General features: G+C 39.2%; 1 protein-coding gene across 1 annotated transcript in view; it reads left to right on the forward strand.

Moving 5' to 3' along the window:
* Nucleotides 1-23,435, forward strand: part of ME1 (malic enzyme 1) — a 189,318-nt gene that overhangs the window by 134,302 nt on the left and 31,581 nt on the right. Inside the window, exon 7 of the mRNA XM_059831294.1 lies at nt 13,756-13,865. Within this exon, the coding sequence (XP_059687277.1) occupies nt 13,756-13,865 (110 nt within the window). The remainder of the gene's footprint in view (nt 1-13,755; nt 13,866-23,435) is intronic.

A 23,435-nucleotide genomic window follows, 5' to 3' on the forward strand; every position in this document is an offset into this window, starting at 1 on the left:
AATTTATTTTTTTCCCAAGTTGTTGTTGTTATAAAATATTGAATAACATTGTGCCTACGCGTGAATTCCTCTAGGACTCGCCAGAGGGATAAATGCTGCTTTCTCTTCCTATTCCTCCCCATCTCCTTTCATTTAGTTGCCCCTGGACCTGTCTTGCCATGATATTTAGATTGTATGTGAGGGAGGGCAGAGATTTAGTTGTATAGTTTAATTGTCTCAATGATCTTAAGAATGCAAATAGAGTGGAATGGAAGAAAGATCAAATGCTTAAGATATATTACAGAAAAATATCCTAGAGCCCATGTAGATGGTGTTCTTGGAAAAGAGTCAAAAGAGAAATTGGAAGTTGGATGTCCTTTGGGCCTGTATCTGACACAAGATTTAGACTACAGAAGAGTTTTGGAACACTGATCTAGTGTTTTCCAGGGTAATGCCATCCCTAAAGACTGTGAGATTGACTTCAGGCAATTGTAAATGTCAAGGTTATTTCTTCATATGTTTCTAACCAGGATGGTGGCAGAAACAGCATCATCACAGCATGATTATGAAGAATTGTAAAATCACACAGGGTAAGTTCAGTTTTTGTCTGGGCACACTTTTTCTAATGCAGTGCTGGGCATAAGCCCCATAAACCATCTTGATACCAATGTAGCAGAAGTTCTGTGCTTCTTTCTTTCTCTTTTGAGTCAGAGTGGAACTGAAGAGTTGCCTAGAATACGTCATCTTCCCTTTCTCTTTAGGATCAGAAAACCTTTAAGGTTCAGTGTGCTCAAGGACATACAACTTCCTGATTTTCTTAGGAAGCCTTGAATCCCATGTTTCTGGGCTCTAGTCTTTGACACTGCTGACCTGCATATGCAGAGATTTTGCCAATTTCCTGAGATTTGGTCCTTCAGTATCTCCTCTAGGCGTGATGACTAGAAGCGGAGGTTGCTCTTCTTTGTAAGACTCTGAGAGGGTATTCTGTTAAGCAGGCATCCTGTAGACTGACTTTGGGAGGAAAGTGACCAGGCTGCCATATTTCTGTCCAAAATACAGAAGTCCATACAACCACAACTAGCATCCGAAGATACTGCTGGTTTTCTCTCCCTGTGTATGGTTGCAAGGGCATTTATTCCACAGTGCCTAAGACTATGGTATACACCCCAGGCATAAGATGCAATTCCGTCCCAGTGTGCTTAAGATGAGGTGTGACACTTCCTTTCAACCCTTGTCCATCTTCTCCTACTGAAATGTCGCTTAGATCTCAATCCATGCATTTAACCATCTAGGAAAATTATTTCATATGCCTGATCCTCTTTCATGAGTCGGCAGTGTTGGTTTTGACTGAAGGGATTCCAAATTAATTTTGAGCTTTTTTTACTTCCCCAGTTTTGAAATGGCTGCATACTAAAATCCATTTCTAGCATAGATTATCATTGCTAGAATATATTGGCTACCAGTGGCTGGATTGGGATATATTACAGTATTCAGTGGTTGCTGGGGCACTCAGAAGTCCCAGCTCTCCTTCCTGGATGCTTGAGATAAATTTCTGTTGTATGCTTCCCTTCCCTCCAAGAAATGCTTAAGAAAAATAAGTGTTGACTTAAGGAATATACTATGCTAGCCAGTTAGGGGCATGGAATAATTTTCACATAGGTAAATGGTGATCATGAATGCTATGAGCTGTTTTGGAAAACATCTCTGGTGTGTCTAAGGTAGACTGCAAGTTTTCATGTTTTTAACTGTAGAAACTTGAAATTAAAATCAGTAATTGTAAAACCTAAAAAAAAATTCTCTTGCAACCTACTTTCTCCCAGTCTTGGGGAAATAAGAGGAGAGACTTAAAGAACTAGTTTCTTTACCATCAAGTACCATGACAGTATGTAGTCCCAAATGGATTCTCAAATATCCTTCTTGAACTCCCAGGATTTTGTCTGATCCTGGCAATTCTCCATTGAATTTGATCTTGGAATAAATGTAATAAAGGTGAATCTTTTCTACACAGTGGAATAATAGCTGCTTTGTGAAGTACAGGGGTTTCTAGTTTGAGGTTTCATACCTAATTGAGATTACAGTGCAAAGGCAGTATAGCACACCGTGTTCACTGTGGAACCATTGTGGAAGAATGAAGTCTGTTCTTCAGATCCAACTCTATGACATGTCAGGTACCTCCAGCTTGAGGCATCTGCAAGATTTAGAAGACTCAACCCCTCACAGTTAGTGCGGTGAAGTTGTTGTAATCCAGAAGGGGGAAAGCTGAAATACGCTTTAGAAATGTAATCGTTCTGGCTTATATGTATACAAAGAAACCCCTTTTATCCCCCTTCAATTAGTGATGTTGAGTAAAGACCAGCATTAAGTCTAGGCATAATGGAGTTACTGATTTTGTGTACAATAAAGGGCTTTCTTCATAATTATAGTATGGATCACCTAGACCTAGTTCTAAAGACATTAATAGAAGTGGATTTGGCACTGAAAAACTAGCCAAATACCATCCTATCCTATTCTCATTTTCATTAAGTCTCATTATTTACATATAAATTATTTGTCACACTGCAAAATTTGTCCTGCCTAATTGGAGAAGAAATAGGTCTTTGTATTATGTCAAATAATTAATGCTCTACACATTAGATGGTTAGTTAGATCTTATCAGCCGTATTCACCTGGAGTGCTGTATCCAGTTCTGGCGTCCCCAGTACAGGAGAGATATACTGGAGAGTGACTAGTAAAGGGCCAGCAAGATGATGGACTGTAGCATCTCTCCCGTGAGGGTAGACTGAGACCTGGGGCTATTTAGCCCAGAGAAGTAGCAGCTCAGAGGGATCTCATCAGTGGAAGGGAAGGTGTAAAGAGGACAGAGCCAGGTGGTTGAGAGGTGGTGCCCGGTGACAGGACAAGAGAAAATAGACACAAGCATTGTGCTTAAATGTAAGAGAAGTTTAATCTTAAGAAAAAAATTTTTTACTCTGAGGGTGACCGAGCAAGCTCTGGCACAGGTTGCCCAGAGAGGTTGTGGAGTCTCTGTCCCTGAGGATATCCAAAATCCATCTGGACATGGGCCTGCACAGCCTGCTTTAGCTGACCCTGCTTGAGCAGGGGGGTGGATGAGATGATCTCCAGAAGTGCCTGTCAGCCTCAACCATCCTGTGATTCTGTGATATTCAGTTGTAATATTAATAGTTCCTCAAGTCAAACAGCATGCTGTCTAAAGAATGCTTTGAAAATAGTAAGCTCCTTTTCCCATAAATTCTACATTCTCCATTTCTTTGGTCTAGCCTCCAATATGCTTCTTTTATCAAATGTGATTTGTGTTGCAGGTACATAAGATATTCTAATGCCTTAAAAACACCATCAAGGATTTGGGGAGGGAGAGGTGTGTTTCATAAATGATCAAACAGTAAAAAGTTTATGGAGTGTATTTACTCTGTCAGAAATACTTTAAGTATTCCTGTTACCAACCCCCCTTTGACATTTCTGAAAGGTCATTACTTCTTTGCCTTTTAACAGTCAAGGTGAAGGCTGTCAGTGGTGGAAGCGAGATTTCCATCTGTTCATTATACCTTAAGTAGAAGGGGAAAAGAGCAGATGTGCTGCCCCAGGCTTTGTACTAATTTGGCTATCCTACTGCATCTTTTATTTTAGGGAAAATATCTATAAACTCATACGAATGTAATGAAATATGTAAGCAAGTGCAGGCATCTTGTTTTAACCTACTAAAGCCACTTAGCAATCTTTTGGGATCTGGCAAAAGGTATAATATCTTTTCCAAAAAGGCATTGCATTTGCTATAAATCACCCAGGCCTGATTCAGTAAGGCATCAAAGTATGCACTTAAGTTAAAGCAAAGGAATAATCCTTTTGACCCAAGCTGAAATTCTCATATGTTTAAGTAAATACCTTAAAAAATCAGCCTTTAATGAAGTAGTATTTTTAAATGCTATTAGATGCAGTTAAATAAATAAAATTGAAAAATTGATTTGAAGCTTTCCCATGTAGAATTATCAGCCAAGGATCTCTCTTTATTTTTGTTGCTGTAATGCAAACCCTCCCCGTTTTTTGGAAAGTGGGGAAAATTAGTGTCTGGGCAGTGAATATATGAAGGTTCATTCTCAAGAAAATAAGATGCAGCTTGTATAAGCAAAATGCCACATTAAAGTAGACACAGTCAATGCAAATCTAATTTGTGCAGCTGAATGGGAACCTTTACCTTTTCCAAGTGCAGCTCTCATTTTAATACAGAAATCTGAGAACTTGCCCAGAGAAGCATTTCATGTCCAGATTTAGGAATCCAGGCTTCTTGGAATAGCTGGTTCCACTAATCACAGTAATTATGGATAGTGATATATATATAACACATAGTATCTTTCGTCCTAGAAGTTCTATAGGGAGCTTCCCTATGACAGCCCTGTGCAATTGTTGACCGCTGTTCAAGTGCCGCTGTACTTATTTCTTTTTGATAACGTTTGTCAAAATTTATAATATCAAAAATCTTATTTGTAAAGTGTGCAGGTGCATGCCAACACTGAGGAAACCTCAGAACTGTGGCTTTCTGATGCTTTTCTTGGCAAAGTAAAATTCTGACAATCTAAAACAGACAGTAATAATCATTGACTTTTTAACACACATTTAAAGATTACAGTCATGAAGTGAGCAGGAAACACCCATTTGAAACCAGATTCAAATGATTTAAGCTGTGTAGGGTGACTTATCATACATTATAATATATTTTATATGCTCTTTTTGATAACAACAGCCACTTTTTGGTTTAGTGTAAAGCCATTTAATTAAAATTAAAAAGTAAGCTTGAAGGGCTTACTGAGGACCACTCTATATTTGGGAGGGCAGCACGTGACACACACCTTTAGCTACATCTAAAGATTCGCAAGGAATAAGGCTGCTATTTCCAGCTGAGATGGATTTCTTTCTTGGTTCTCTGTTTTTCTGATTTAGCCTGCTCAGACACTTGACCAATCCATCTATTCAGTACCCTCCCCTCCCTCAGACAAAAGTGTCATCGTGCCAAATCTAAAGAAGAACTGAAGAGGCAGAAAAGAAAAAAAAACCTCTCAGATCATCTGTCTCAAATCTGCACTCATCTCTTTTAAGTGAATATAAAACCAAAGGTAATTTGAGATTGTTCTTTGGTCTAAGTCACAGTTAAAGTAGCTAAGAGGTAACACTGGAAAAAGCAGTAGAATAGCTAGAAGAGCTAGAGTTACATTTTCAGGCTCCCGGAGTTTTACTTTTGACTTAGGTGGGGTCAGGATCAAGTAACAAGTGAACCAATACAAAGTAATGAGAAAACGTCACAGTAATTCAATTTGGTGTTTACTTCAAATCCACATGGAATGTTTTTTTTAAGGAGGAAAACTACCAAACTTTACAATATAGTTTTCTTCCTCCTCGGATTTAACTTGAGGATTAGCCGAGCCCATATACCTCTGCACTTGTGGAAGTTTGTGTGTTATGTTTTTTCATGGCAGTGATCTAGTCTGCTGGGGCTGATGCTTGTGTATGTCAAGAACTGAGTGTGTGAGAGTTTGGCTCATGGCTGACTTTGTGAAATTTCAAAAGCATAATTTATTTGTATAACATGCATTATACTGTATCTCGGTACTGTATCATCCAGCCACCTTCCTGCTGAGGGGACTTTTTCACAGTGGGGAGCGGGCAACTTGGCAAAGTCCGCCATAGGAAATTCATTTGATAACACTCAGTGAAAGATCTTATGGAAGTTGGTGGTTTTATGTTACAAAATCTCTAAACAAGATGATTTTACTCACAGTCTCACACCTGCTTACTCAAAGCTTCAGGATGTATGTGTCCATGAGGTCTGGCCAGGATTGCTCATGTGCAGCACTGAATGCAAAAGGGCCCTGGCTGTTAAGCCCTCAGTGCGTTTCATGGGCTCCTGGTGATTAGTGGTGACTGATTTTATACGGGTCTTTTATGCCTTTAGGGTCCAAGAGCTATGTCAGTATGGTTCTTTTGCTGTGGGGTTTTGCTTACTTCAGCCTCCATAAATTTTAGGCAAGTCTGCTGTCTGTTTGTCTGTGCATTCTCGTGTTGAATTTCTTTGGGGTGTAATATGACTTCTTGCTGTACCCATAGGATAAAGGCTGGCATATGTGATTTGCTGTGATAGCGCATTGCTATTGTTGCTGTTCTGTTGTCAAGGTGCAGGGTCCTGGTACAAGAGCTGGCCATGCTGTGGCCTTACCAGAGCTCAGGCCTGCTTGTCTTGATGTAAACGAGACATTTTTCAATTTTCCTGCAGTCAACTTTGTCCTTTGTTATCCATGTGTGCCACTGTTTTCACCTTTCTTTTGCGGCTGCTTCTGGTGCTTTTGCGTACATTTGCATTCATCCTTCATTCATGCCAGTCTTCATATTTTTGTTACAAGACTCTATGCACGTGCACTGGAAAAGTCAAGGTTATGACCAAACCCAGTTCCTGACAACATTGTTGTGTGAAATACTTCAGTACAAGTATCTAAATCCAAAATAAAATGTGAAAATTTTTGCTATAAGAAGAAATAAAATATATTTACAACAGTGGTAACTTATGACTCATTATTTCACAGCCTTTATATCATGCAGCCCTGAGACATCTGATAGTTAATTCAATCAGCTATTGAAGTAGAAGGAATCTCCTTCAAGTTCTCTAGTGACTGTCAATATTAATCCTTTAACAGCACTTTGAAAATGCACAAAAAATTAGAGTATGTTTAGAAGTGTTTTCAACTTAATGTTTCAGTAGGGTGGACTTCTAAGTCTTCAATTTAAAGAGCAAGCAGTCCTTGCTACAAAGTGTGATGCAACCAAGCTGATGAAAAATTAAGTTAAAAACCAGACCGTCTTTTTCTTGTAGTAATTGTTTATGTTAGTATACCACAAAAGCTTTCAATTTAATTCCCTTTTTACATCACAGAAGCCCTTTATGTAAATGGTGCCTGACTGTGGATAGAGAAACTGGTTTTGCTTGTCTGTTACAAGCAACAATTTGTAGGACCACCAACCACAAGACCTTCCTAATACAGCACCACTCTGCTCCTATTCCTTGCTGTTCCTAAGGCCTGCGAAGTCCACACATGTAGCAGTGCTGTTGGCTGGGGGAAGAAAAAAGGGGAAATTATGAGCCATGTCCAGCTCATTCTCCTCACTACTCCTGGGATAGAAAGTCCATGGAAATGAACACCATGGAGAAGGAAAGAGCGAGCAGAGCGGTGTTAGAAGCACTGGTACGAAGAAGGGCTGCACTGCAGACACTATAGCACTGTGGTCATGCCAGGGAATACTAAGATGGAAAACTTTTGTAGAATTATATTTCCTTAAGGAGAATGTGAATGCAGCAAGGATCTGCTGCTGGTACTAGGGTGGGTGCTAAATGCTGCCATCTCCCCTACCCCATGCCTAGTTTGCATATGTACTGAGCTCTTCGGGGTAAGGATTGGTTTGGAAACAGAAAATGGCTATGGAAAATACTCCAAAGAAAGTAAATGCTTTCTGTAGATAAAATAAAAGCAATGGCTGCCTGCAGGGGAAAAAAAAAAAAAAGACATTTAAATAGGGTCATTCATGTGGAAAGCAGAGATGCTGACAGTTTCTATTAAGTTCTTTAGAAAACCTCTTCCTGTGAAGAATGTCCTGTCTCCGACTTGCTGGTCCAATTCGGGACAAAGAGAGAAAGTTATCTGTAAGTTAATGATACCTCTTCTGGGAAGGTATTTGCATTGTAGCACTGGCTAGAGCTGAGTACACCTTGGACGGATTTCTGTCCTGTGCAGCTGTAGCACATCAGGCTGTTAGACAGGCAGCATGAGTAGTAACATCTGCTGCAGAGCGGCTGTGGTGCTTGCTGGAGGGTTTCTCATCTTGGCCACCTTTTTCCGCAGAACATATACGTAGCAGTTATAGCGGAAAACTCTATCACCCTTGGTCAAATTTGGTTGAATTTAACCAGGAGGTTAAAATTGTACTGGAAGAGGTGCTAGGATGGATGTGTGACCTCATTGGAGCAGTTTAGTTCCTTTATGAAATGAAGTTAAAGATCGCTTGGGGGAGAGCAGGAAGAGAAGGCATCTACGTCCTAAGAACTGTAAGGAGGGAAGGTGGAAAGGCATCCTTTCATGAAAGCTCTGGCACAAAGAGGAGTTTATAGCAGTGGCCTTTACGCTTTAAATCTGTTTTGAGCAGTGGAATATACGGAAATGAACAAGCTTACAGCGTTTGGAGGGGGGAGCGAGGAGGCGATTTCCACATCGTCCTGGTGCACTATAAATGGTTCTGGCTGGCGGAGTGGCTGCATGACGCATGAGGCAAGGGAGAGAATGCCAATGTTGCTATCATTTTGGTTTTGCTCCTTCTTAGGAATGGGTGGCAGCAACCACTTCTCATGGTTTCTAAGGCTTTTTCAGTTCCAGGCCTATATGAACAAAGAAAATAGTCAAATAGGATTTTGGAAGCTCTAAAAACCTAAAAAGCAACCACTTGTTCCTTTAGGAAGGTTTCCAAAACAATGGCTGGCAGTAAGAACAAATGATCCGAATATATTTCCAGAAAAATTTCTTAGCTGTAGAAGTAAGCATGGATTTTACTGATCATATGGTTTGAGTTCAAAATGATGCCCAAACTTTTGTAGCTCCCACTGGATTCTTGAGGGTTTTCCGTGTTTGAGGTTCTTAAGAGCATCGGGTTGCCAAAATGCTAGTACTGTATATTTGGGATGGTTAAATAGCTGTGGACATTTCTCTCCAGCCTGTTACATAAAGATATAATCTGTAGAATGATTTGAAAGATTAACATTGTTGTCACAGACAGTTGAATATAAATTTATTTATAAATGGGGAAAACTAAGCTAAGACTGTCACACAAAATATGTTGTAAATTGGGAGAAGTATTGGAAACAGTGTTTTCTGGCAACCACACTTTACTCAGTGGGACAGTTCTTTTCAATCCATTGTCCAGCGTTTGCCTCCCATACTTGATGGCAAATCTGATGTTGCATGCTTGCCACCACTCTTGTCCTTTTTTTTGAACTTCTGTCCAGTTGGATCCTGATTCAGACTGCCTGTATGACTTGGAGCAGGAGACTAAGATCCAAGTACACAAAACACGTGGATGACAAAACAAGTTTTACGAGAGGGAACAGTGATTTGGATTATCACTTTCCGGGGATGATTTATGTATGTTTAATCAGCTACCACAGTGACAGATCCCAAACAGGCAGAAGAGAGGAATTCACAGCTACAAAACACGTGCCTGCAAGAATCCAGCAGTCCTAGCTAGGTGACTCAAGCCAAGCTATTGCTGTCAGAGAAGTGTTTACCAAAGCAACAAAATAGTTAAGAATTCACTAGGACATTTGTTATGGTTGCACACTGAGGAGGAATGTCTCCCAGATTTTCATTTATTTTCCTAGTTTTGGTAGTCTAGGACTAGATCCATAATTTCTTCAAGTGTTCTTGTTAAGACAGTAGATGCCCCCTGGATAGGTTCTGTTTATTTGTACCGCCTTTCAAGATGAACATGCATGTTAATTACGTGCTTCTGCATTTTCCCAGTTATCCACTGTGTATGCCTGGGTCAAGAGCAGTGATAGCTGGAGAAATGTTGTCTCTGTTTTGGGCAAGTGATAAGGCATGATATGTTGTATGTGACTCATATTTGCAGCATTGTAACTGCATACAATGTCTGCTTGCTCCCATGACTCTATTGTTGGTGGCACGTTCAAATTAAAAGGATTTTAAGTTACATTTTAAATATGTATGCCTTAAAATTTGAAATAGGAAGGTGAAATTCTCCTAAGGTATACGATGATCAAGTTAAGCAACTTAGATAAGCAGTACACAGGTTAACACACTATAACGATATGTAGTCTACTACTTTTAAAATACGGAGAAATATCTCTTACAGCGTTTTCTATCATGACAGTTCCTTGCAACTTTGCCTCCTAATCTCCTTGTCCTACCTAGAGCTGCTGGCACTCAACTGCAGGCCTTTTGCTTTTAACATGCCCCCTCTAACAGTCAACCACAACTGTTCGATGGTGTTTTTAAATCTGATTATTTTATTTGTAGCAAATCTCAGTTACTTCTTCTGGACCTACCTGATCAGTCACTCTGTGTCATCAGAGGAAACTCAATGAAGTCAATCTGTGCCTTATCTGTGTAAAGTATTGATGATAGATGTTAAGATTGTCACATTTTAGGATAGCCGTACGCTTTGTTTTCTCTTTCCGTAATGTTTGAGAGATAATATGAATTACAGCACTCTAGTGGCCCACAGTTGCTGGAATTCAAGTGGTCTGGAAGACACAACAGGATTTGATGACTGCACATGGGCAAGCAATAAGGTGCTTCCTTCCCTTCTCATCCAGCAGTCATTTGTCTACCATACCCACCTATGAAAAGGTGCAGTTCCAAACAGAAAGTTTGTGATGACAATAGGGTATGATGTGCCAACAGAGGGGACACGTTCTGCTTTCATGGGGGTTGATTCAAACAGTTTCCCTTTATACTGTCAAGGAATCCACAAGCTAAAACTTTCCATTAGAGTGCGATGGGGTGGAAGGTTATTGCGGAGTGATACAGGAAGGAAAGTGGAACTGAGCTGTTGGCTGTGAACATCATTTTAGGTTTTGGCTCAACTTTCTGCTGTAAGTGATTGCGATAGTGAGATGTGGAAGTCACAGAAGAATTGATGGCTGTTTTGATGTGGTCACTGCTTCCAGAACCGTGTGGCACCTTTGTAGCCAATTCATTATTGAAAGGGGATTTTCTGGAATGCCAGAGGTTAACTATTTTGTATTACCTCATCTGTATGTCTCATCTGTTAGTGGTTTTGAGAACGGGAATACTCCAAGCAGAGAAACACTGCATCATTTTCTTGTCTATCATGGGTACACAGTGACTGGATTTGATTAGACTTTTTTGAGGACATAGACCTCAAACTTCATGAATCTTATGAGGTACTACTTACTGGTCATGTAAGTCTCTGAAGTCTCAGGTTTTTACCTGGGTGTCACGTATAACACATGCAATGAATAAGAATGCTGCTTAGAAATTTTTCTGCTATAATACCAAAATCTCAGAGGCCCAGAATTAGACTGCCTGCATTTTTTCCATTTTAATTAAACAGCCATGATATCTTACTCAGAGAATTAGTATGGATAGTGTGCCCAGGATAGGATGTTTTCTACAGGGACACTGATTTAATATAATTCACAGGGAGTTTTGATCCATGTCTACAAAGGCAATGGGTAAGAAAATGGAGAAAAATCAAGTGCAGATGAGAAAATGGAATGTTATAGATGGTAAAATAAAGAAACAGACATTGGCTTAATGACAACCAAGAAACACTTCTAACCAAAGATTCCAGAGTGTTAATCTCATTAGTTTCATATTATTATCCAACTGTCAGTTCCTGGACCCTTATGGAATCACAGAAATTCATGTCAGATACTGAATCAGATTAGAAATTTAAATTAATTATTGAAAAGTAGCTCCAGTTTCTTATTTGAACTCGGTTGTGATTTACTGTACTGAATTACTGACTCGCCAAATTCTCTTCTCAACATTTGCCTGTCATTATGCTGCTGAAGAAGTCCAGGTTTTTCCATAAAACCTGAAGATGTATTTATTTTCAGCAGGGATTACCGTTCCTGCCAGTGGAATCCCAGTAGTTTTGGCTAATTGTAATATGGCTGTAAATATGTGATTTCCATGGAAATTAATTTAGTCACAGGAATTTTTGTCCTTTTTTTTATATTGATGGCTTTGCTTAATGTGGGTGCCAAACACATCTATGGTTTAAAGAAAAATTCAATTAACATTCAGGCGGTTTATTTATACCGAACTGCTTAGTATACATATATATTGCTTTTCTGGATGACGCAGGAACTGCTTGACTGTCTCTCTTGGATTTGTGTTGTTAGCAGATAAGGAAAAACCTCCTTCAGCTCAAACAGGATGTGTGCTGTTGAGATCTTGCCCTTTTAGACCCTGGTGGTAATGATTTCATAGCAACACCTTAATGCAAAATTTTTTAGAAGTTTTAATCAAATGGTTCCTTAGTCTGTGCCAATTGCCATTAAGTTTATTTAAGTTTAAAAACATTTTTTTAAGAGAACTTTTGTTGTAATATTATTCCAGGGTGGGATAATGTTTATGTGATATTTCCAGATCCAAACTTGCACAGACAGGTTTAGTACTAACCCTATATTTTAAACTCTTTATGGTTTACTTCTCCCCCCCCCATATGAGATTGATAGTATTCAAGTTATGTGGTTTTTTTCCTGTTGTCAATGTGCTGTGTGCTTGAATTCAGTCTTTACATAGTTTTTGTCTAGAAATGTCTTTGGTGGGTTTTTTGGGTTTTGTGGGGTTTTTTTTGTTTGTTTGTTTGGGTTTTTTTATGAAAGTATTTGAAAATGCCATGTGGGAATGTTAAGCAAGGAATCCAGAGACAGTACTATTATGAAATGCATCTAAGGACTGGAGGATGCAGAGGAGTAATATTAAATTAATTTAACTTAGTATTAACTTTCATTTTAGGAGTAACCTTATTGGCACACAAGGGCAATTTTTTACTTATTAGCTATTGGCATATGAGTCTAATGCCAGAAGTCTGGAGTTTCCTTATTTTTTTTGAAAAAATACTCCTGTGTTCCTCTCTTCAATCATTTTTAGATGTATTTGAGATGCCTTATGCCTGTTGAAGTCAACATAGGCACCTACCTATAATAGAAAAATGCTGTTGTTTGCACCCTGTTGGTAGTGCACCCTTGATATGCAGTGAGTCCAAGGCAGCAGGGTAACACAGTGAACTGTTTCCAAGAAATGTAGTGATTGGCATTAGCTTTGAGGCTGTTACCACAAACAGTGGTACAACAGTTTATTGTTCATCAGAAGTTACTTACCCTTGCTGTTGAACTGACTTAGATAGTCATATCAACTAAATAACAGAAATTGTTCATTTGTTGCAACTGCATACTATCTTTTCAAAATACAGTATATAGAGATTTCAAAGTACTATAGGAAATGCCAATTTGAATTGTTTCATTAGCTACAAGGGTGAGAAGACATTGAAAAGAATAATAACATTGATTCTTAGCATACTGTTTAAGAGACATCTAGTATTCGTATCAGAAAATCAGTTTTGCCAATCCAGTGAAACAGTAGATGTAAGAAGTGTAGATAACCTCGTTTCTGCGTATACCTAAAGTTTTAGTGTATGTTAGCCAAGTGTAACTTGACTCAAATTTGCAGCTATCACTTTCCTTCCTTAAAGTGTTCTCACATGTTTAACGTTTGTCTAGATTAACCGTGTTTCTGATCAATACCTCTTTTATAATAAGAATGGTCGAGTGTTGCGTTGTGAGTGATGCCATGCTGCTAACCTGCATAATGATAATAAAATAAAATCCATATTCTGAATGTTACCCTTTTACTACCTTTCTTATGGGGCCAATTTTTTTTGCTCACTAGCCAATTGCTCAGCGAAGACTTCTGTTGAGATGTCTGCAGAGACATGAAGGCTTTTTCCCCTGATCTTTTATTCTGAACTTAGAACTGAGTAAAGTGTATTAGTAGTCTAATTATGCCTTCTAGATAATTTATATGAACGTAAAGATAAAGAATATAACAGAAACATGTTAGTAGATGTATAAATCATATTATACTTGTATTCAAAATCTGACTGTAAATGTTAATAGCTTTTTAATATACAATTATGTATTTTTTTAATATAATGCACAATTTTTTGTCTTTCTAGGTATGGCATGAACTGCCTCGTTCAATTCGAGGATTTTGCTAATGCTAATGCATTCCGCCTCCTCCATAAGTACCGTAACAAGTATTGCACTTTCAATGATGACATTCAAGGTAACAGACTCTTTCTCTTCTCTTCACTCTTGAGATGCTCACAAGCCAGAAAAATGAGTCTTAATTGATGTACCAGAGGGAAAAAAAAGTGTCAGCTTTCCTGTGATATTTGAAGATGTTCAGTACAGGTCACATTTTGCCTTGGGTTTCCTCAGCATGGGTTTCTGGTGAGCTGTCTTTGCTCTTAACCTTTCCCCTCTCATTTATGCCTCATGCTTTATTTAGATGTTCACTCTTCAGGGTTTTTTTTAATAGTTTAGTGTGTGAATGGCTTTCCCATAGAAGTTACTGACTTCAGATCTTTGGGCAAATGTCGACAGTCAAGCCTGGACTGTACTTCCCTCAGTTTTCTTGTCGCTGCAGTGACAACTGCTTCATTGTTCCTCCATGCAACAGAGCTTGCTTGATAAACGTCAAACTGTATTTCAGTTCTTAAACTGACAACTCAGTTAAATATCCTTCTAATTTTCCTTGCAGTCTCAGGGCTGCATTCAATTTTAGAGGGCAATTATCCCCCTGACTCTGCTTTCCCATCTGAATCATTTGTAGCAGCTGCCAAAAGGAAAAGATTTAGGATGGGAAACATCAGCAAGGGGCATTCCCCCACTGCTTAATCTAGACGGGCATCTTGTCCTTTCCCTCCCAAGAAGAAAGACAAACAGGGCTGAAGTGGCGGATGCTGCTGCTTGGGTTGCCTTATATCCTGTCAGGAAAAGAGCACTGGAAAATAACTTCCTCTAGGGCAGTAAGTGCACTGGCTCCCATCCTTGTGAGGAGACTCAAGTCAGGCGAACTGCTGGAGAGAGGTACCCAAGGAGGACCCTGGGCACCCAGCTGCCTCTTACTCCCTCATGTTTCCTTGGGTAGATGGAGGTCCTCAGCAGTGACAGGATCAAAAATGGGAGTGTAACTGTCTTCATTTCTAACAGTTTGCAGTGACACTTTAAGCCAAGCATTAGGAGCTTGAGCTTTCCAGGAGTCATTCTTGAGTCATTCTTGGGAGCTAGGTCTTATTTCAGGGACTCAATGCATGATGGTGGATTCAGGGAGCCCTTGTCTTTCTGATCTTAGGGATTTGGCTAGCCACATGAACTATGCTTCTGTTACAAGCCCGACTGAGTTTTACTCCTGCATCTGAAACAAATTATGGAGGACAAACTCCCAGATGGGAAATAAACTAATTGTAAAATGTCACTTCCCTTTGTAAGAAGCATGGTGCTTCTTACCCTGCAGGGTCTGAGTGTAGCCATGGCTACAACAGTCCAATACAGCAGACCAAACAGCATCTGGAAGTTTTCCTAGTTGTTTAGAGACCCAGCTCCCACAGGGAATTCTCTTTCCTTGCAGGACAAAAGTCCTCACCCCAAATCAGAAAGAGACTCAACTAGAATGTAGTTTCAAAGAAATGGAAGGGAAGCTTTTCAGCAAAAGTGTACCAAATATGGGTAAACTAAGCTGAGAAAGTCTTCTGTGTCTCTAGATGCATTTTAAAACCAATGCATTCTCTCTTGTGCATCTTGGAAGGAGGTGTCTTCATGCTCAAAACTGTTGGAAGGTATCCATTTGGCTTTTGGCTGAGCTGCTGTAGCAGCTATCAGTCTTCCTTAGAAGTGCAGCCACATGCAGTCTTCTAATTTACTCAGTTTCTGCAATCTAATTTGTGTTTGTGGGTCTTTTGATATTTTCATAAATGGTATCTGGGACTTTTAAGTGATCTCCATCTTTAATGCTTGTATAGCTTCCAAGAGGTGAAAGCAGATGCGTTTATCCTGCTCGGATCTCTGTCATTTGTCATCATATCCCCATAAATACCTTCAGTATCTTTTTTTTTTGTAAGATGCCATCTTCCCCTATAATGTGGCAGTGGAATAACAACAGCCTAAATATAGATCCAGTGATTTTTTTCTCCCTCATTTTATTCCAGCTTTATAAACCCTAAGGATCTTTCACTTGACAACTTTAATGAGGATAGCTGGTGCTAACTTCTTTAGCAATCCTTAGAGATTTTCAGTTTCTAAATGGCATGATTTTTCCCAGGCTACTTGAGAGAGTTGCCTTCTCTGTATGAAAGTTCTGTTTTCTACCCCTAGAGCGGTAAAGCCGACAAGTAGCATCAGGCCAATAAAAGCAAATAAACACATTACGTGTGATTTGCCATCATCTTCTGAAGATAGTGCTTACATGATATTTTAAACATAGTTCCTCCTAGTCCAAATATTTGTCAAGACAAAGCTACTTTAAGGATAGAAAGAAATCTTTAGTATGTTTCATGGAAGGGCTTGAGGCTTTTTTCACTGTCATAGGATATCCAGACAAAGGATTCCTATATATCTTAGTGATGTAGTGAGGACCTTTAAGTACTTCAAAGCTAAAAAAACCTAATGTACGATCCTGACTCCTGCCAGACACTAGAAAAGATAAAGAAAATATGGCAAGCTGAATACCCATTTGCAAGTAGTAGCTTGGACAAATGCAGTTGCCTTCTGTTAGCTCACAGCTCTTTGCAGTGTGTCAGCATGTCCCTAACTGATGCCATTTCAGAACATTTGGAAAAGTGTCTGCCAAAACATTGATCTTATAAAACCACTAAAGATTGGCCATTAAGGGTCACCTATAGAAATAGTCAAGAATTTCTGGAAACAGTTTTGTCTCCATCTCTGCTACAGCACAGTCACATCCTTTACTTTGGAAAAAGCTTTGTAACTTTTTCTACGTCCCCTCTCCGTGTTCAAGGAATTGGGAACAAGGGTGACTAGGATTCTGACCAGCTGCTATGAATCTGTATTGGAATAATAAAATTGCTTTTATTTTATCATTCTAGAAAGCATATTGGTTTTTGGCTGGGTGGTGAATTTTTCCCCTCTGTGATTATGATAATTTCTTCGTATTTATATTTTCAAAGTATTTTTTTACAAACACTTTATCAATAATGTTGCTTTAGGGAGAAAATGTTCACTTTTTTCCTTGTATTCTTGTTTGTTTTTATTCTAACCACAAATCAGCTCGCTGCTTTTTTTTTTCCCCTCTCTGAAACATATGGAATATGGGTTTTGGAAATGAAAATCAGTGAAAGCCTTGGGTTCAAAACAAATACTTTTATCTGGTTGTCTATAACTATTAGAGAGCATTTTCCAAAATTGGGTTTTTTTTGATCATAATTTCCTATATGGGAGAAATATTAATCAACATTGTAATGTCAAGCTTCACAACATTTAGAAATACCTGAATGAGATCAGATTGCTAGCTTTGCTCATTGCCAATATATTTAGGAAGGAGTCATAAGGACAGGGTGGAATTTTCTTTAAGATATGAGATATGGGGGTTTTCTTCTCTCTAACCCCTGCCTGGAAATGGACCGATGTCAGAAGAAGGACTGGGGCTTCTGTTGCCAAACAAAGCTGTTTATCAGGGTGGGAGATGTTCTTTGCTTGATCACCCCTGGAAGGAGGCAGGGTTGGGATTCACAGTTTAGGAGGCTGAAAATCCCCTTGGAGAAACTAACCTGTTCCCGTCCCTGCTGCAGGGATGTTGAACAAATCTCTTAAGATCAGTTAAAGAAGAAGTCCTAGGTACAACTCCAGGATTGCAGTGCCTGAAATCCTGCTCAGGGGTGAGATCGGCTCGGGCTGTACCTGCCTGCCCCTCGTCAAACCCAGCTGGGGCAGAGCAGGGTGCCGTGGCACTCCCTTTACGCACCCGACTTTGTTTTGGTGTGTCTGTTCAAAGAGTTTGCTATTCGAGCACAGTCAGTGGCTTAAGGCAAGTTTCCACGTCTTAGGAGCCATGCATTTGTTTTACATGGGTCTCTCAAAGCTTATCACGTGGTAGCTGGTGGTAGTCATCGCTGATGTGGCTAAATTTGACATAGTGGCATAATTTTCTCTAGCCTTGCTGCCTCTATGCAGGCCAATTATTTCAATTATTTCAATTGTTTTGATTTTGTCTCCACCCCTGTACTTTAAAATTGTCTCAATGTAAAATGACAAACTTCTGCAATATAAGCCAATCTACATAAATTAAGTGTTTCTCTATGCAGTATAATACTGTAAGTTTTTATTCTAGTGTTATAGCTCTATTTCACTGTGCCCACAGTTGCAATGCTTTCCCCCATTGTGGACACAGAGCCTGTATTTTATGCCAACAAAAATATTTACATGGAGAGATTGCACTGGATTGTAATTAACTTCAGTATCCATCATGACCTTAGATGTCATTAGTTTTTAACAGCTGTGCTGTTTAATTGCATCAAAATTTTATGAAAAGAAACAGACCTAAAATAAAAATGTAGAGCACATATAATTTAAGATTATTATTCTCTCTTACATGTGTGGTTTGACTTAAAATATATGCTAAATGTTCAGCAGACTGCCATTTGAATAATTAGGAAAATTACACCTGGAAGTTATGTTATGACCAATTTAACATTAAGTCAGTGCAGTTCTCAGAAATCAGAATTTCTCTGTCATAAGCGTTCTCCTTTTTAAGATTTAATTCTTTTTAACATTACCATCGGAAATGATACGTTTGGTACCTGGAAATTCCAGTTCTTGAAATGAAATTGTAAAGAAGGTTTGGGGTTTGTTGTTGTGGTTGTGATGGGCATGGGGCTTCCAATTGTTTCTCTGACCAAGAATTTGAAAAATGCAAAGTTGAATGGCATATAATAGGTCATATGTTGATATGGTGTATCTCAAATTCTGATATTATGTGCAAACTGTAGAAAACCTCTTTCATAATATGAAGTGACATTTGCTTCCAGGTGGAACAGACATTGGGATTTTTAAAATAAAATAATAAAAAGTTAGTAAGACACATACTGTAGGGTTATGTGAAGCATATTTTTCTTCCAGTATATTCAGGATATCACCTCTCCGTTACTCAGTGGTAATTTTACACTGAAATCAGTATGCTTTCAAGTAAATCCCCCACTGTAGCTTTTGTATAATTTTCCATGTGTATATACAAGTATGAGTATATACAAGTGCGTGTATGTACAAGTATTCTTCTGTTTCACTTTTGCTCATTATGGATTAAAAAAAGAAATCCATTCTCACCATGTTCCTGGGCAACCGGCTCCAGGTGGCTGTGCTTGAGCAGGGGGGCTGCACCAGATGATCCCCCAGCCTCAGCCACCCTGGGGGTGCTTCTGGGACTCTGTATCCCTTTTCAAATACACCAAATGGTTGCTCTTTTAAAAAGGCTCCATTTCTCCTTCACTAGAGCCTTTCCTCCTCTTTGCATTGCCTGCCTGCTGCAGCTGCAGAGCGGGGCAGCGTGCATTCAAAGCTTTGAAAAGCCAGTTCACGCCAAGGAGGAGGGTCTCTTAAAAGAGGGTCTTTTTGAACTACCCAGAGCCATAGCATTTGCCTCACTAGCAACTGAGATTACACCTTTTGAATAGGATCTTTACTCTCACCTTTTTTCCCAGTAAGTGTAGGAGAGGGGAATTGACTTACTTTTTTTTACGCAGTGTTATTTGGAAGACTGGCCGTGTTAACATGTGATTTCTATTATGCTGTGTATTGAAAAATCTGAATTATACTTTTACTGCTTCCTAATCTTTTAGTCCAGATGAATAGCTCAGATTTTAGGATGTGCTGCAGAAATTCCTCCCCTTTTCTTGTTTGCTAGGTTTTTAAGTAGGGAAAATGACATAAAGGAACTCCTAATACTTGATTACAAGTTTTATTTTGTGAAACGTTAAATAATGGACAAATGCTTCAGTGCTGTAAGCCATTTATTGCTAATTTAAATTAAACTACATCCAATAAAAATGAAGTTCTCGTTCCTCATGTTTTGGGGCTTTTTTCCCCCTTTTTTTCTTTAATTGTTGCATCTGCTGAAAGAAGACTCTGTGCTCCAAAGCACTTATAATGTGCCAACCCCAAAAGGCCATGGTCTCTAGGATTTCCTTTGACATATTCATGCTCATTCGTACAGTTTACAGTAACAAGTAAGGCTAAAGAATCTCAGACAGAAAACAAAGACTTGATAAAGAATAGTGTACTTTGAAATTTCACATCTATCGTATTTTTACAAGATATAACTCACCTTCCTAGAAAACTATAACAAAGTGTTGCTGTCACAGCAGCTGACACTGCTTTAGAAAAACAGCCTTTGTTAATCTTGCTGTGGTTATTCTTCTAGAAATTTGGGGAAAATAGAATCGGTTTTCAAAATCATATCCGTGAACAATGTCTATCTTATTCTGCACACAAGGGATTTAACCTGTGCTCTGTGGGAGAGGGAGGCAAAGCCATTTCTCTCCTTCCTATAGCGATGACAGTCAGAAAAGCAGCAAAATTCTGTTTCTGCTTCGTAACGTTCGCGAGAGGTGGTTAGGCTTTGGCAGATGGATGTGAATTGCATTTTGATTCTTTTCAAAAACTCGAGTCAGTATTCAGGGTGAAATTTAAGGTCATGCTGTTAGTCAGAGCAGTTCCGGTTAAACAGATCGGCTATTCACGCTGACGGTGCCCCCCTTTCAATAGCAAGGGATAAGGGAAGCTGGTGACGAGGAGTGATGACAGCCGCTGCCAGCAGCAGTGATAGTGGGTTCAGCAATCTAATAAACTGGGTTATTATGCTTTTTAGAGTCAAACGGCTGAATAAAACCATTTTAAAATAAAAACTTTAAAAATATTTTTTAGAGCAGTTCTGTGCAAATCGTGATTCGTGAGAAAGGCAATATTTAAGCCTTTATGTATTGCTATTATATATAGCCTTTGTTCTGAACCACCCTCATGATGAACATACAGGTAATGATAACTCACATCCCATGTATATAATCAATGCAAAATGTTACTGACATTCAATGTAGTATTTTACTCATTTCTCTATTCTTTTTCCTTAAAACAGAAGATGGTATTGTAATAGAGTTTGTAAAAGTATCCCAACTTGTAATACTTAATCATAGACCATTTTTCTGGCTAGCAAACTTAGCAACAGTACATTAGCCATGAAGATAAGCAGGATCCCAGCATTTCCATTCATTATAAATTTACAGTGTTTCACTTTGTCTCTGTCACCGGAAAGCAGCTTGAAGAGCAGCTTTCCTGGCTCTCTGAGAAGTCCTCTGATGAGGGCAGGGTGCTACGGTGGCCACAACTTCTGTCTTCAGGGGCTGGAAACAGGACCTTACAGTGCTCCAGCTCAGCTTTCCTTTTCAGGAGACCAGACTGATGGTCTTAGGAATAAGCCGTGTTATGTAGGCTTCCTCCCCCCCTGCAAGCACAGCTGTGTAATATAAAATAGAAGAAAGAATTTGGCATCCAATGAGAGGATGGGATTTTTTTATTGCCGGTTATGAGGATTGTTTGGTAGAGTACCAAGGGAAACTGAGAGTGCGGTCTGACTTTTCTCTTTTGCCATTTTTGGTCTTTGCCAATTTGGCACTCGCTGGAGGAAGACTTAATTTCACCTGGGAAAGAAACAAGCTAGCTCTTGGATACTGTGGGGTGGAAGTGTCTCAGCCTGATGGTTGTTGTTCCCAAAGCCATGCCTCAGAGGAACCATTTTTTAGATTTTTTTATATAGAAATGAGGGAGAAGAGAGTAGATGATCTCAGCTCTCAAAACACGCCATAAAAATTATTAAATAACTAAAAATGACAAATTTGTATGGTCTAAACATTAAGTGGGCTGAGAACAAGGTGTCCTGTATTTCTGATGATTGATGGGAAAAGTCATAATCAAAAGCATGTAACAAACTTTTTAGTTCTAAAGGCACATGTTTTTGAACTGTTCAGGTGGGTTTACTTCCAAAAGTGACTTTCTAAGGGACTTTCCAAGTTTAAAATGTGTTCTTACATTTTACTAAGGGTTACCTTTTATTTTTTTAAAAAGTAACCATTCATGAAACTCAGATGATTCTACTATAAACCACAGATACAAACCCAGCCTTCAACACCCAAATGATGTCTTTTAAGGGGAGGTTTACCCAATACCAAGCTTCTTATTACTTCTGTTGTTTTAGTTCCTTAGCTACATGTATTTGAAACTTGATGGTCTGTGTGCCTGCAGTATGAATACCTGTTTTGAGCATCTCCTTGAGTTTAATGTAGAGGTTACTGCTATCTCAGCTTTAAACTTTGCCTTGCTTATGAGACAGTAGACTTGTGAATAGCAAAAGTACATCCTTTAGGGGAGCTGCACATTGAGGGCAAATGTCCAATGTGCAGATTCTGGGCCAAGTACTTTTGGAGGGCTGGTCATACCTATTTCACACTTCTTCTGAAGGGAAGATGAGTAGCAATGTGAATCCTCCTCTCAAGAGCAACCAGGTGGCTTGTAGACAATTGCAGTTAGGGATGTGGTGATTAGGAACAGAATTGTAGGAGACAGCAGATCTCCTCCTTGCAAGTTCTTGCAGGCTTCTCAAAATCATTTATGGCCTCATCTTTGGTTTCCTTGGGTCAGTCAATGGCAGCCACTGCCTGGAGAAGGAAGAATTCGGTTCCTATTCCCAGAACTGAACAAGGGGGACATCTCAGGGCCTGTGTTCATCTCCCTGTGGTTCAGCTCTCTCTGAATCAGATACACATCATAAATCTTCAAAGACTGTTGAAACCCATTTTTTCACTTTCAATACCTAATCGTTAGTGGCTGATACAGCTTTTTCAGTCCTGCTGAAATCAATGCTGTCCGCTATCGGTTCTTTGGAATCTCCTTTAAAAACACGTCGAGCACAACTTTTCTGCTGGCATCACCTACCTCACTACTGTATCCCTGTCTGCAGGATGTCTTTATGGGTTCTATGAACTTGTTGAAAACTGATGCGATTTGTCAGGTTTTTTTCTGGTATTTAATGGATCCAAGTTCCTTGCAGGAATAAGGAGCCTGACTGTCTTTTTTTGGTCCACCTTGTGCCTGGGCTTTCATGACAATGATCATTTGTGAAAAATACAAGCTTGTTACCTGAAGTCAGTAATCCATGAAAGAAGGCCTTCCCCCTCCAGTAGGCTTTGTTGGGGAGAAGGAGTAACTGGACTTTGGATCAGAAAAGCCAGGTGTCAGGTCCTGGTGACTAAATACAACTTTCTTCAGCATGACAGAATCTGACAGCGAGAGTCGACAGTGCTAATGATTCAGCTGCAGTGTTGTGTATAGATTTGGGTGCTGCAAGTCAAGAAAGATAAGAAACGAATAGATAAAGGCTGGAGGAGAGAAATGAGCGCTAAGTGTTTTAGAAAACGTAACTTTCTGAGAGAGTGGAAGAATTGGGATTGTTTCACATAACAAAAGCAGGTTGGGACACCGTTAGTCTTCAAATATAATACATGTTTCATTGCAAAGAGAAAAGAACAGGTTTTCCAGTGGTAGATAAGAAAAGAGGCCAAAACAGAAGAAGAAAAAAACATTTAGAACAAGAAGAAGAAAAAACAGATTTAGATTTAGATTTAGATTTGAAATTTTCAATAAAAAGTATATCGAAGCAATGGAATAGCTTGCTGAGGAGATCATAGCACTATTTGAAAGAAGATGTTAGGAACAAGTTAGACAAAGATCTGTCAGAAATCGCAGAGGTATGGTTGATCCTTCCATTGTGCACAGGTTTGGGTTAGATGCCTGC

Source organism: Gavia stellata, chromosome 2 (assembly GCF_030936135.1).
Source record: "Gavia stellata isolate bGavSte3 chromosome 2, bGavSte3.hap2, whole genome shotgun sequence".
In the NCBI taxonomy this organism is placed as follows: domain Eukaryota; kingdom Metazoa; phylum Chordata; class Aves; order Gaviiformes; family Gaviidae; genus Gavia; species Gavia stellata.